Source organism: Microcaecilia unicolor, chromosome 2, assembly GCF_901765095.1.
Source record: "Microcaecilia unicolor chromosome 2, aMicUni1.1, whole genome shotgun sequence".
In the NCBI taxonomy this organism is placed as follows: Eukaryota; Metazoa; Chordata; class Amphibia; order Gymnophiona; family Siphonopidae; genus Microcaecilia; species Microcaecilia unicolor.
Genome location: NC_044032.1, coordinates 414,261,954 through 414,275,918, shown reverse-complemented (window position 1 = coordinate 414,275,918; position 13,965 = coordinate 414,261,954). Strand labels below are relative to the sequence as shown.

The 13,965-nt window shown below is 45.2% G+C and overlaps 1 protein-coding gene across 3 annotated transcripts in view; it reads right to left on the bottom strand.

Moving 5' to 3' along the window:
• SMARCAD1 (SWI/SNF-related, matrix-associated actin-dependent regulator of chromatin, subfamily a, containing DEAD/H box 1) overlaps nt 1-13,965 on the bottom strand; it is a 314,928-nt gene that overhangs the window by 180,931 nt on the left and 120,032 nt on the right. For all 3 annotated transcript variants that reach the window (XM_030190695.1, XM_030190696.1, XM_030190698.1), the window contains 2 exons: nt 12,000-12,101; nt 3,488-3,569 (listed from right to left, as the gene is read on the bottom strand). In XM_030190695.1, coding sequence (XP_030046555.1) covers nt 3,488-3,569; nt 12,000-12,101 — 184 coding nt within the window. The remainder of the gene's footprint in view (nt 1-3,487; nt 3,570-11,999; nt 12,102-13,965) is intronic.

Genomic DNA, 13,965 nt, shown 5'->3' with positions numbered 1-13,965 from the left:
GCAGCAGTCCCAGCACAGACCCCTGGGGAACCCCACTAACCACCCATCTCCATTCAGAATACTGACCATTTAACCCTACTCTCTGTTTTCTATCTTTTAACCAGTTTTTAAATCCACAATAGAACACTACCTCCTGTCCATGACTCTCCAATTTCCTCTGGAGTCTTTCATGAGGTACTTTGTCAAACGCCTTCTGAAAATCCAGATACACAATATCAACCGGCTCACCTTTATCCACGTTTGTTCACCCCTTCAAAGAAATGTAGTAGATTGGTGAGGCAAGATTTCCCTTCACTAACTAGGGTGAATACGTAATCTTCATTAATCCCTAGAGTGTAAATTTGTCTCATATCCCATCATCAATTTTTTCATTTTGCTGTACATATATGAGTGGCCTAGTGGTTAGGGTGGTGGACTTTGGTCCTGGGGAACTGAGGAACTGAGTTTGATTCCCACTTCAGGCTCAGGCAGCTCCTTGTGACTCTGGGCAAGTCACTTAACCCTCCATTGCCCCATGTAAGCCGCATTGAGCCTGCCATGAGTGGGAAAAGAAATTACATCAGTGGAAGGCGGGACGTGCTGAGAGGGAAGGGAAGCGACGAGGAGGCAAGCCTTCCTGCCAGCTGATTTTACTGCCAGTTCGCCGTGACTTCGGGTAAATTAAAGATTTCAAGGAAAGTCGGGGAGGTGAGGGGGGGGGGGGCTGGGGTTTGAACGAATCGCTGGACATGGATGGGAGGGGAGGGCAGGGGAGAGAGGAGAATCGCTGGACATGGATGGCTGGGGAGGACAGGATGCAGAGGAGAATCACTGGACATGGATGAGAGGGGAGGGCAGGGGAGAAAGGAGACATACTGGACATGGATGGGAAGGGAGGTCAGTGAAGAGAGATTCGCTGGACATGGATGGAAGGGGAGGGCAGGGGAGAAAGGAGACATACTGGACATGGATGGGAAGGGAGGTCAGTGAAGAGAGATTCGCTGGACATGGATGGAAGGGGAGGGCAGGGGAGAGAGGAGAGTCGTTGCACATGGATGGCAGGGGAGAACAGGGGATAATCGCTGGACAGGGGAGAGAGGAGAGATGTGGGACATGGATGGAGGGGAGGGAAGACAGGAAGGAGATGCACATGGATGGGAGAGGAGGGCAGGGGAGAGAGGAGAAATGCTGGACTTGGATGGAGGAGAGTGGAGAGAGAATTATTGCTTTATATGGATACAGGGGAGGGAAGAGAGAGGAGAAATGCTGGACATGGATGGAGGGGAGGAGAGAGGAGAAGTGCTGGATATGGATGGAGGGGAGAAAAGAAAAAAAGAAGAAGATGCACATGGATGGAGATGAGAAAAAGGGAAGAGAGGAGAAAAACTGCATATGGATGGAGAAAATAGGCAAAAGCTGGATCCACGTTATACCTCCTTCAGTCAATTCCACAAAGGAGGACCCAGCTTTTACTTATGGATGTAGGGCAAGAAATGAAGAAGAAAGGAGGAAAGTAAAGAAATATATGGAAAGGAAGCCCTGGAAACGGAGTTAAGAGAACAGAGAGCAGCAGAATCAGAGACTGAGACCAATATGGATAGAAAAACAAAGTCACCAGACAACAAAGGTAGAAAAAAATAATTTTATTTTCATTTTAGTGTTTGGAATATGTCCAATTTGAGAATTTACATCTGCTGTCTTATTTTGCACTGGGTATACTGGAGCTGTAACAGCTTACAGAAATTATTTATTTTTTTGAGTAATCTTTTTATTAATAACAAGCAGAGCATATTAATACAAACACTGAACCAATATACGTAAATCACATTATTTTTTACTCCTATGCTAGTATAATATTTTCAATGATGTCTGTTTATATGCGCCATGGCTAGTATAAGGGGTGTGGCTATAATAGGGGTGGAGTCATATGTGGTGACCCCGCCCACGAGTACCGGCACCTTTTTTTCTACAAAAAAAGCACTGATTAAACATGCTCATAAATAAGCTCAGAATGCACACAGACAGTGGTTACTGTCTCCCTGTTCTACAGACACAAGTACACATAGAACTATATAGTGTGTCCTCCCTTATTCTTCTTATGGCGCTAAGGTTTCAAAGACCATTCACAAATATTGGCCCATATTACATTTACATCCTCAGTTTGCCAACAGACACTACTAGGGCCAGAAATATGTGGGAGATTCTATCTATTTTTCGCTGCAATAGATCTGTTAGGGAAGATGAACAGGGACACAAGCGTTGTCAAAACAGCACTTACTGTATATATGCTATGGAGGTAAAATTTGTTATCAATCCTCGCACAGGGAAGAGATATTACCTGCGCGCCCATACAGATTGTAACACAGGTCAAGTTAATATACGCTATTCAATGTCCCTGCCAGAAATGGTACATAAGTCAAACCAAGCACAAAGTGAAACAACGTATCGGGGAACATTTAAGTAATTTACGGATAAAGAAACGGGAAGCGCCTTTAGTAGACCATTGAGTGCATTATAATTATAAATAATCAGATTTAAAATATGTAGTACTGGCTCACATTCGCTTACGCTGGGGGGGGGGGGGGGGGGGGGGGGGGGGACATTTCTGCTTTAACCCATATAGAATAGAGATTCATTTACCAATGGGACACAGTTCAGCTCAAAGGACTAAATAAAGAAATAGATTGGTTGGCATAACAATGAAGAATAAAAGTTCGGTCCAATCAGTAATCCCCATCCAGCTGGGTGGCTTTTAAACAGGCTGATCAGAGAGCATGCGCTAGAGTTATGGTTGCAGGGAGGTGCTAGATATGAATTCGCCTCATGAGATGACTGCAATTTAAACTTTAACAAGTGTTTTTTATAAGGTGATTCAAGTTATATTAGACTATTTGTAACAAGGTGGAATAGGCGGTGACAGTGTGTTACTTTGCTGGTTTTTTTTTTTTTAGTATGTTCTCCTGAAGACGCCGCCAAGGCGAAATGTGGCCCCACGTTGAGAACAACAAAGAGAATATCCATTATGGTTTTAAAGCACTGATTGAACACAGAATCACAGTTTGTTAGTAGACCAGCAGCAGCACATAACAGAGCACTGGACTGAACCCAATCCGTCAACAAGGTAAGTGATTTGGCTTTACTATACTGTGAATGTTTATCCAAGATTGACTGGTTGGAAAATTTAGCTGAGTCCAGATAGCAAGGAAGGTTAGGCAGGTCCAGGGCTATAGTGGTACAGGGTTGCTGTGCTATATGCTGGTGCCATGATAAATGGTAGATTGGCACATCAATATACACTGAGCACTGCATATTTAAAAAAAATGTAAAATAAAATAAAATTAATTTTGTTGGATTAAGTTAATAACATAATTCACCGCTGTTAATTGCATATTAATTTTGAAACATATAATCAGATTCCTTTTTCAGGAGAAATGTATTATATAGACTACACAGTCTAATTATATAATTATTAAACATACATAATCAAAAAGAGAGAAAATATGTTTACCTTCATCTTCAGCAAACAACTTCAAAGCCTCTAATGCTTCATCAAAAGACCAATCATGCTCTTGGAGTACTTCTCTCAACTCCTAGTATAAAAACAGGATTTGTAACATTTCAATATCAGCTCCAAGCTTTTTAATGAAGCAATAAGTGCAACAGAAAGCGAATGCTACATACCTGTAGAAGGTATTCTCCGAGGACAGCAGGCTGATTGTTCTCACTGATGGGTGACGTCCACGGCAGCTCCTCCAATCGGAAACTTCACTAGCAAAGGCCTTTGCTAGTCCTCGCGCGCCCATGCGCACCGCGCATGCGCGGCCGTCTTCCCGCCCGAACCGGCTCGTGTTCGTCAGTCCCATATGTAGCAAGACAAAGACAAGGGAAGACACAACTCCAAAGGGGAGGCGGGCGGGTTTGTGAGAACAATCAGCCTGCTGTCCTCGGAGAATACCTTCTACAGGTATGTAGCATTCGCTTTCTCTGAGGACAAGCAGGCTGCTTGTTCTCACTGATGGGGTATCCCTAGCCCCCAGGCTCACTCAAAACAACAAACATGGTCAATTGGGCCTCGCAACGGCGAGGATATAACTGAGATTGACCTAACAATTTATTCAACTAACTGAGAGTGTAGCCTGGAACAGAATAAACCTGGGCCTAGGGGGTGGAGTTGGATTCTAAACCCCGAACAGATTCTGAAGCACTGACTGCCCGAAACGACTGTCGCGTCGGGTATCCTGCTGCAGGCAGTAATGAGATGTGAATGTGTGGACAGATCACCACGTCGCAGCTTTGCAGATCTCTTCAATAGTGGCTGACTTCAAGTGGGCCACTGACGCAGCCATAGCTCTAACATTGTGAGCTGTGACATGACCCTCAAGAGCCAGCCCAGCCTGGGCGTAAGTGAAGGAAATGCAATCTGCTAGCCAATTGGATATGGTGCGTTTCCCCACAGCCACTCCCCTCCTGTTGGGATCAAGAAAAACAATTGGGCGGACTGTCTGTTGGGCTGTGTCCACTCCAGATAGAAGGCCAATGCTCTTTTGCAGTCCAATGTGTGCAGCTGACGTTCAGCAGGGCAGGAATGAGGACGGGGAAAGAATGTTGGCAAGACAATTGACTGGTTCAGATGGAACTCCGACACTACCTTCGGCAAGAACTTAGGGTGAGTGCGGAGGACTACTCTGTTATGATGAAATTTGGTGTAAGGGGCCTGGGCTACCAGGGCCTGAAGCTCACTGACTCTACGAGCTGAAGTAACTGCCACCAAGAAAATGACCTTCCAAGTCAAGTACTTCAGATGGCAGAAGGTATTCAAGCAGGTTCTGTGTAGGACAAGAGCGAGGATCTAGGGCCTTGCTGTCAAACCAGACGGCAAACCTCCTCCATAAAAAGAAGTAACTCCTCTTAGTGGAATCTTTCCTGGAAGCAAGCAAGATACGGGAGACACCCTCTGACAGACCTAAAGAGGCAAAGTCTACGCTCTCAACATCCAGGCCGTGAGAGCCAGAGACCGGAGGTTGGGATGCAGAAGCGCCCCTTCGTCCTGTGTGATGAGGGTCGGAAAACACTCCAATCTCCACGGTTCTTCGGAGGACAACTCCAGAAGAAGAGGGAACCAGATCTGATGCGGCCAAAACGGAGCAATCAGAATCATGGTGCCTCGGTCTTGCTTGAGTTTCAACAAAGTCTTCCCCACCAGAGGTATGGGAGGATAAGCATACAGCAGACCTTCCCCCCAGTGCAGGAGGAAGGCATCCGATGCCAGTCTGCCGTGGGCCTGAAGTCTGGAACAGAATTGAGGGACCTTGTGGTTGGCCTGAGATGCAAAGAGATCCACCAAGGGGGTGCCCCACACCTGGATGATCTGGCGCACTACTCTGGAATTGAGCGACCACTCGTGAGATTGCATAATCCTGCTCAACCTGTCGGCCAGACTGTTGTTTACGCCTGCCAGATATGTGGCTTGGAGCCACATGCCGAAACGGCGAGCCCAGAGCCACATGCTGACGGCTTCCTGACACAGGGGGCGAGATCCGGTGCCCCCCTGCCTGTTGATGTAATACATGGCAACCTGGTTGTCTGTCTGAATTTGGATAATTTGATGGGACAGCCGATCTCTGATAGCCTTCAGAGCGTTCCAGACCGCTCATAACTCCAGGAGATTGATCTGCAGATCGCGTTCCTGGAGGGACCAGCTTCCTTGGGTGTGAAGCCCATCGACATGAGCTCCCCACCCCAGGAGAGACGCATCCGTAGTCAGCACTTTTTGTGGCTGAGGAATTTGGAAAGGGCGTCCCAGAGTCAAATTGGACCAAATCATCCATCAATACAGGGATTTGAGAAAACTCGTGGACAAGTGGATCACGTCTTCTAGATCCCCAGCAGCTTGAAACCACTGGGAAGCTAGGGTCCATTGAGCAGATCGCATGTGAAGGCGGGCCATGGGTGTCACATGAACTGTGGAGGCCATGTGGCCCAGCAATCTCAACATCTGCCGAGCTGTGATCTGCTGGGACGCTCGCACCTGAGAGACGAGGGACAACAAGTTGTTGGCTCTCGTCTCTGGGAGATAGGCACGAGCCGTCCGAGAATCCAGCAGAGCTCCTATGAAATATCTGATGTCCTCCTCCTCCTCCCACGAGGCCTCACCATCGGTATCAGACACAAGTTTATGAACCTGTGTCTGAAGCCGTGCCCGACTCGACTCCGTGGAAACACGGCCACGGTGGGAGTGTCGAGAGGTAGACTCCCTCTCCAGCACCGGCGAAGCTCCCTCCGCCGACGGGGAGCCTTCCTGGGAGGTGGCCGCAGTCGGTACCGCAAGCAGTACCGATGCCGGAGACCTCACCCCGGGCAAGGGGCCAGCCGGCGCCTCACTCGACGGTACTGGAGGCGCAAGCACCCCAGGTACCGTAGGGGAAGGGCGCAACAGCTCTTCCAGGATCTCCGGGAGAACGGCCCGGAGATTCTCGTGCAGAGCGGCTGTGGAGAAAGACATGGAAGCCGATGCAGGTGTCGAGGTCAGAGTCTGTTCCGGGCGTGGAGGCTGTTCCAGGCTGTCCAAGGTGGAGCGCATCGACACCTCCTGAACAGAGGGTGAGCGGTCCTGCCAGTGCCGATGCCTACTGGGTGCCGACTCCCTCGGCGACCCAGAGCTCTCGGTACCGATGCGGGAAGGGGACCGGTGTCGATGCTTCTTTGATTTCTTCAAACGAAGCATGTCACCGGAGCTTCCCGGTACCGACGAGGAGGACGTAGAATCCAGCCGTCTCTTCCTCAGGGCCGAGGCCGAAGAAGGGCGGTCTCGGGGGGGGGGGGGGGGGGGGGCTGTACCGCAGGAGCCCTCAGGGTAGGAGGAGACCCACCCGAAGGCTCACCGCCACCAGCAGGGGAATGGACAGCCCTCACCTGCACTCCAGTCGAAGCACCACCGTCCGACGACATCAGTAACAGCGCAGGTCCCGGTACCTCCGACGCCGACGCAGCCTTCCGATGTCTCGGTACCGACGATGCAGTCGATGCCGAGGTCGAAGACTTTGATGCTGTCGATGTCGATGCACTCGATGCCTCCGGTGCTGTTGTCGACGAAGAGCCCGAGAACAACACGTTCCACTGGGCCAATCTCACTACCTGAGTCCTCTTCTGTAAAAGAGCACAAAGACTGCAGGCCTGCAGGCGGTGCCCAGCCCCCAGACACTGAAGACACGACGCGTGCCTATCAGTGAGCGAGATTACCCGGGCGCACTGGGTGCACTTCTTGAAGCTGCTGGGAGACTTCGATGACATGGGCGGAAAAATCACACCGGCGAAATCAAAATTTGCGATGGTGACGAAGGGCACCAAAAATAAGGGAGAGAGAAAAAACCCGTACCGAGGCCACAAAAAAGGCCTACCCCGAAAGCGAAAGGAAACTTACGTCGGGGAAACAAACTGGACACACGGGAAGGGACAAAGACTGAGGTCTTTTTTTTTTTTTCAGCGAAATCGTGAAGACGCGCGAGGGTCAACTTGAGGGGCACGAAACGGCGGCAAAATACGATCGTCCCGAGCTCGGACAAAAGAAGACTGACAAACACGAGCCGGTTCGGGCGGGAAGACGGCCGCGCATGCGCGGTGCGCATTGGTGCGCGAGGACTAGCAAAGGCCTTTGCTAGTGAAGTTTCCGATTGGAGGGGCTGCCGTGGACGTCACCCATCAGTGAGAACAAGCAGCCTGCTTGTCCTCGGAGAATAGAAATTTGGTTTGCCCCAGCCCTGCCACGCCTGAGGGCAGATATATAGGGCTTCATAATCTTCTCAGTTGCTCAGTACAGGACTCTGCCTGCTTCCCTTATATCCTTCTGTAGCGAAAACCAACCTTAATAGGACCCTTCTTTGTTTTGTTGTTTTGGGGTTGTTTTTTTTTTTTTAATACATTGAGGTCATCAAGGCAGCCCCTAAAGTACAGGCAGCAGCCTATTGATGGCTGCAATTCCCACCTACATGAATGTTCAGCTACCACAACTTCTGCTGACCTACCCCTTGCACTTTCAGGCACAGCAGAAACTCTCTCCTGGGAGCTGTCCACCACTGGAGCCGGCCACAAGAAAAACTACTGAACTTCCCTCACTACCCCGCAATAGTAGTGCCAGGACTACACCCACACAATATATTGCCACCTCAGTCAAGGATTCCCCACCCCTTAGGGCCGGGGAGATACAATTAAATCACTCCACTTGCAAAGGCAAAGCCCAGGCTAAGAGGAAGAAATGAAATCTGTATCCTGCTCTGCAGCCTGTTTTGGATGAACCAGGCTGCTGTTTGTTTGTATTTATTTTAATGTACAACGAGCAGCACAAAGTAGTACCCCCAGGAAGGACCCTAAAATTGAGGTTCACTGAGGGATGGGGGTCCAATGAGGATAACAAGAAAGGGGGGGAAAAAAAGAACAAAAAAAATACTCACCCTTTGATACCAGTGGCCCCTCAGTACTATTCCCAGCTGTAGCCCCACTAAGAGAAGGCCTATGGGCCGAGGCTTTCAGAAAACCCTGTTGGCTACAGCCCCACAGGGTCTCTGTCAAGACTACCTCACCAAGTTAATGCCCACAGGACTCAACCAGGAGGTTACAAGCTATAGAGTATGCTTCTGGGAATCAGGCTTGAAGAAGAGAACTCATCCTGCTGACCAGTCCATCTGCTGGTAACAGAGAAATACTGGCAAGCTCCAGGGCTGCACCACCCCTTACACAGGTGATGACATTATTGAAGTGTCAATATTCTCTTCCTCCACCTGATGGCTGAGGAGCATAACCCACTTGTCCTGACTGGGCTAGCAGGATAATAAGGAAGTTTGAATTTCTCAGCCAAAAATTGCTGCTGGGCAACTGTAAACTACCTGAGCCTGTAAAAATACCCGCTGATGGACCACTCTCTCCAAGCTGGCCACTCTTTTGAAGATTGTGTTCTTGCAGCTCATAGGAAATCGTGGAGAGAAAGAAACCTGGACAAGCTATTATTAAGGATTGAGCAAGCTCAAGACCCTGACCCCTGGAGAACTTAATTTGAACATGGACCCATTAATATTCCTTTAACTGTACATATTGTTTTTATTATTTCTTGGACCCGTTATAAGCCTGGTTCAGAGCCTTGACTTATGATTAATGTACATTTTTAATTACCTTTTCTTTTTAAAGGAGTGTTGCATCTCCATGTGTATAGATTTTTATGTTTTGCATTGCTTAAGACTTCACTGAGGTGGAATATGTCTTCATACCCTTGACATCTATTTTAGTTTTATATTCTCAAATGATTTGAGCTACACCTGTATCATATCCAAACTAGTATTTTGAAAAGGTTGCATCTCCACCCCTTATATATATATTTTTAGGTTTTGCATTTTTATAGATTCTACAGAGCTGCAATATGTCTCCAAACCTTGATATGTGCTATATTCTACATTTACATTTTTTAAGCTTTTAGCTCCTTTTTTTAAGATGGTTGTAATCTAACGCCCTTTTTTTTTGCATATTTTACTGTTCAAAAAGATAACTAATATAAGTTTGAGATGTCTCATTGCTACCAGCTCCTCCTCCCCATGTTTGGGATACATGATGATGCCATTGACACAAGCTGATGTCATTGAACGCATAAGCTGAAACGTATAATGGTTCGAGTGCTTTTCTGGAAATTTTCAAAATGTAACAATTAATGCATTTTACCTCAGATGAAGCTCTTTCAATTTTGACCACTGATTTCATTTTTTGTTCAGTTTTAAATGTTTTAGTGTTTTACAGCAGCACAAGTCATTTTAAAGATGAGAAAAAGGGCTTCTAAGTCAATACTGGGCTTGAGCACTGCTTTAAATGAGCCATTACTTAACAGATATGGCACAATGTGCTTTAGGTGCTATTCTTATTTTTTATCACTTTTTACTAGACAACTTTTAAACCCTGTGACCAGCAGCACATAAAAAAAGTGCTCATTGAGCATGTGCAGACTCACAACATCTGCAAGCTGTGTTCCTTGTTGAAAGCTGGTAAATAACTTAGATCCTGCTTTTATTTTGCTTTTATAGTTTTTGATATCTGGTATAAGAACTTTTTACTGGCTCTTATCTTGCCTGAACATTTTTTTTTGAGTGGTTCATTTGATTTATTTACTGTCTTTTTAGCCTTTCTGAATAAGCAGATGACACCTTTGAGAAATACCTCTTGGGTACATTGCCTTCCTATTTCACTTCATTTTATGAATGTATATGCATGTTTTAAGTCTACATTATTTTAATTGTACGTTATAATTTTATATGAGCAAGTTATAATAAAATCAATATGATTTTACTAGTAAAAAAGGCCCGTTTCTGACAAAAATGAAACGGGTGCTAGCAAGATTTTCCTCGGCTCCCCTGCAGCAACCCATGTCCAGCAACCCTCCTCTCCCCCTGCACCCACTGCAGCCACCCATGTCCAGCGAACCTCCTCTCTCCCCTGCCCCCCATGTCCAGCGACCCTCCTCTGGACATGGATCAGCTGTGAGGCATGTTTCCCCCCCCCCCCCCCCCGAAGTTGACATCATAATGGCTACGGTGATGTCAGCCTGATCTATGGAGCCTAGCAGACAAACTCGGAATGAGCCACGGTCCCAGGCAGCAAGTCAGAACGTTGGAGGTGAGAATTATTATATAGCATTTTTACTGTAATTTTAATTATCTATTTTGTTCTGTCATTTTAATTGTTATTTGGATTTTTCTATTATGATTTTACTAACATTATGCTTTATGTATTTATTGACAGTTGTTATTTGTCCCTAATGCAGCCCTTAGGATGGTGAAACATGGCCATGTCAGGCTCTTTAGTGTTTTAATAGTCGTGTGATGAATAAACATTTAGTGATGGATACTCTTGGTTGCTCTGCTGTTTTTTTTGGTAATGGAATCCCTTTACTGATCTGCTTTTTGTTATTACTAACTACAGGCCAAGATTGGTTTTCTAAAGCTACTGTATAGTAAAGGATGACATTTGGGCAGTTTTTTTTTATTTCAATTTTTATAGCTATAGATTAATCATAGGCAGCTTTTTTCTATAAAGCAACAAAAATCTGAAACGAGAGATGGTTAGGCAAGTTTTAAAAGACCAAATTGTTGAACACATTTTTAAGAGCAAACAAGCAGTTTTAAAAAGAGCAAAGACAGAAAAAAATAAGGCACTTTGTTTTAAGCAACTAATGCAAAGAGACAGAAAAATAAATAAAACCTAACAAATAACCCACAGAAAATCTTAATAGGGCAATGCTACAGGCTTGAACAGAAAAGCCAGAAGGAATATGAAAGAGAACGTATGTCTAGCAATTAGTGGAGGCCATAGGAAGAAATGGATTCAGTGGACAAAATTAATCAAGGAACAGCCACAGGGCCACTGGGCAAGAGCTGTTATGTATACAGAATGTAAGGCTTTTTCCTTATTCAGAAAGCTCTAGAATATTCCATCCATTTAGTATCAAATATGGTCATATGACTTACGTAAGTGGTTCTGTGAACTGTCCTCAGTGGGTGGGGAAAAAAAACATTAAATAGGAAAATTTAATGATCAATAAATGAAAAAAAAAAAAAAAGAAAAGAAAATAGGAACAGATGGCTGCTTGACAGCTGATGCCACTCGGTAGTCACATTAGAGTTAAAAGCTGTAAACTTATACAATAACAGAAAATGATAAAAGAAATGACCACCCAGTCCAATTTTGTCCATTACTGATGAGAACCTCAAACTTCTGAAGCATTTCCTTTGGTTGTCCAGCAACAGATCACATGACACTATGAATCCACTAAAAATAATTCCCTTTGGAAAAATTTAAGATCGGAATTCTTCACCAATACCCAATAGAACAGTTATTGACACAAGCGCAAGATTTGATTTCCCCCTCACAATTTTCAAACCATCAAACTTCAGAGGACTTTAGTTATCTCAGATTTAAATAATTCCTTTAGAGTTGTTAAGCATACTCAGCCTTTATCTATTAAACTACTACATATATAGTTCACTCACCTCTTTAATCAAGTCTGGGAAGCGGTCTTGTAGCTTTTTTAAATCAGCCTCTTGTTTTTCACAATCTTCTTCAGATTCAGAACTATCACTTAACACAGCCATCTATTTTCAGAAAAGCAAGAACACCTTTTTATAATCTGAAGTAACACTGTGTTTGTCCCTAAGGACTGGAGTCAACTGTGCTTATGTGCACAGAAGTCCTAAGCTAAAACTCTCACTTGCCATTTCACATACAAAGCATCATGACATATTATTCCACTTTGGAGAGGAATAAATAAAAAGAGAAAGAGAAAAGGAGAATTCAGAAAATTCAGAGATTTGTAAAGTTCGTACATCCAAATAAATGGTAGCTATTGCAGAATTCTATAGCTTCTGGGTCAGGGGTGAGGAAAAAAAAACCTTCAGAACTAACTACTACTACTATTTATCATTTCTGTAGTGCTACAAAACAATGAACTTTATATTTTAGATTCTTTTCATCCCCTTAAAAACAGTATTATATAGCTGAACACATTAGGGAAAGGGGGGGGAGGGGATGGAACGATATACCGTCAAATTATTCAGCTACAATTGTATGCAAAAATTTAAGCACCAATGTTCAAACTGTATGTTTTGATGAATTCCTAAGTGAGCAGAGAGGCACAACCTCTACATAATTAAAAAAACAACACCTTTCTACAGTTTTTAATGTGTAATTAGTGCACATGGTATGTGTAAAATTTTGGACACCCTTCCAGCTGAGTCAATTACTATTCTTTTAAAGTTGTTAATAACAGGGGCGGAGTCATGGGTGGGCCAGGGCCCACACAGTCTCAGCTCAGGCCCACCAAAAATTCTGAAACCCTTATGGCTGGAGGGGATCCTCAATCCTTGCCACCTGAAGATATCCTTCGACAGCCAGAACAGTTGATTTTCCTACCTGCTACAGCAGGTGGCGCTTTCCACCTGTTACTGCAGCACCAAATCCCCTCCCTTCCCACCTCATGTGCATGCTTATTTATTTGAACAATGCCTGAAAATCGAGCATGTACAGGAGGGGAGAGGCCAGCATGGCGGTAATGGGTAGGAAAATCACTTGATTTGGCCACCAAAGGACATCTTCAGCTGGCGGGGCCTGGAGATCCCCCGCCAGCTCAAGGTATTTACTTTATTTTTGGGGGTCGGTGGTGCGGAGCAGGTGCTGAAAGTGTGCGTGGGGGGTGGGGGAGGGGGTTGTATGCCCACCTAGTTTGGGCTTATGCCCACCCAGAATACTATGGCTAAGCTACTGGTTAATAAGGCTCAAAAAGTGTACTGACTCATCAGGAATTCAATTAGTGATGTGAAGAAAATTCCATAACTGAATATCTTGGCCCAGGCTCTGATTGTTACTTTACTTACAATAACCATAGGCACCACTCAAAGCGGGCTTGAATATTTGAAAATAAAAATAACTCATTCATACAAGGGGAAACTATTTTATACAAACTGTAAAAATGCTTTTAACTATTTCAACTCTCAGAAACATTATTAAGAAATAGAAGCTAGATGGAACTTTGAAGTCAAGGAAAGATATGAAAGACCAAGAAATATCGTTGAGAGAACTTGCCTGCAAACTGGTCAGCTTTTCAAACCAGAACCCACAGTTCACTGCAGATGACCTGCTGAAAAGTTTAGCTGACAATGGAATAGCTGTCCATAGGTACACAGTACAGTGTTTAGGGGGCAATTCTCTAAGTGCTTCCAATTAGGCACCCAGGGAGCACGTGGTAGGAGCCTGTTTTATAAAGCAGGCGCTAACTTTCTTTATAGAATACTAGCATAACCAGGTATCAAGCCACCTAATATTTAGGCATTCACATTCTTACAGCAACTACAGAACTGGTGGTAAGCACAACAGGCATAGGTGGTCGGTGGCCCAACTGTTTGGGGAGGCTAAAAGGGGGCAGGGTTATGGGTGGTACCAGCGGTGGGGCTTATATCCATA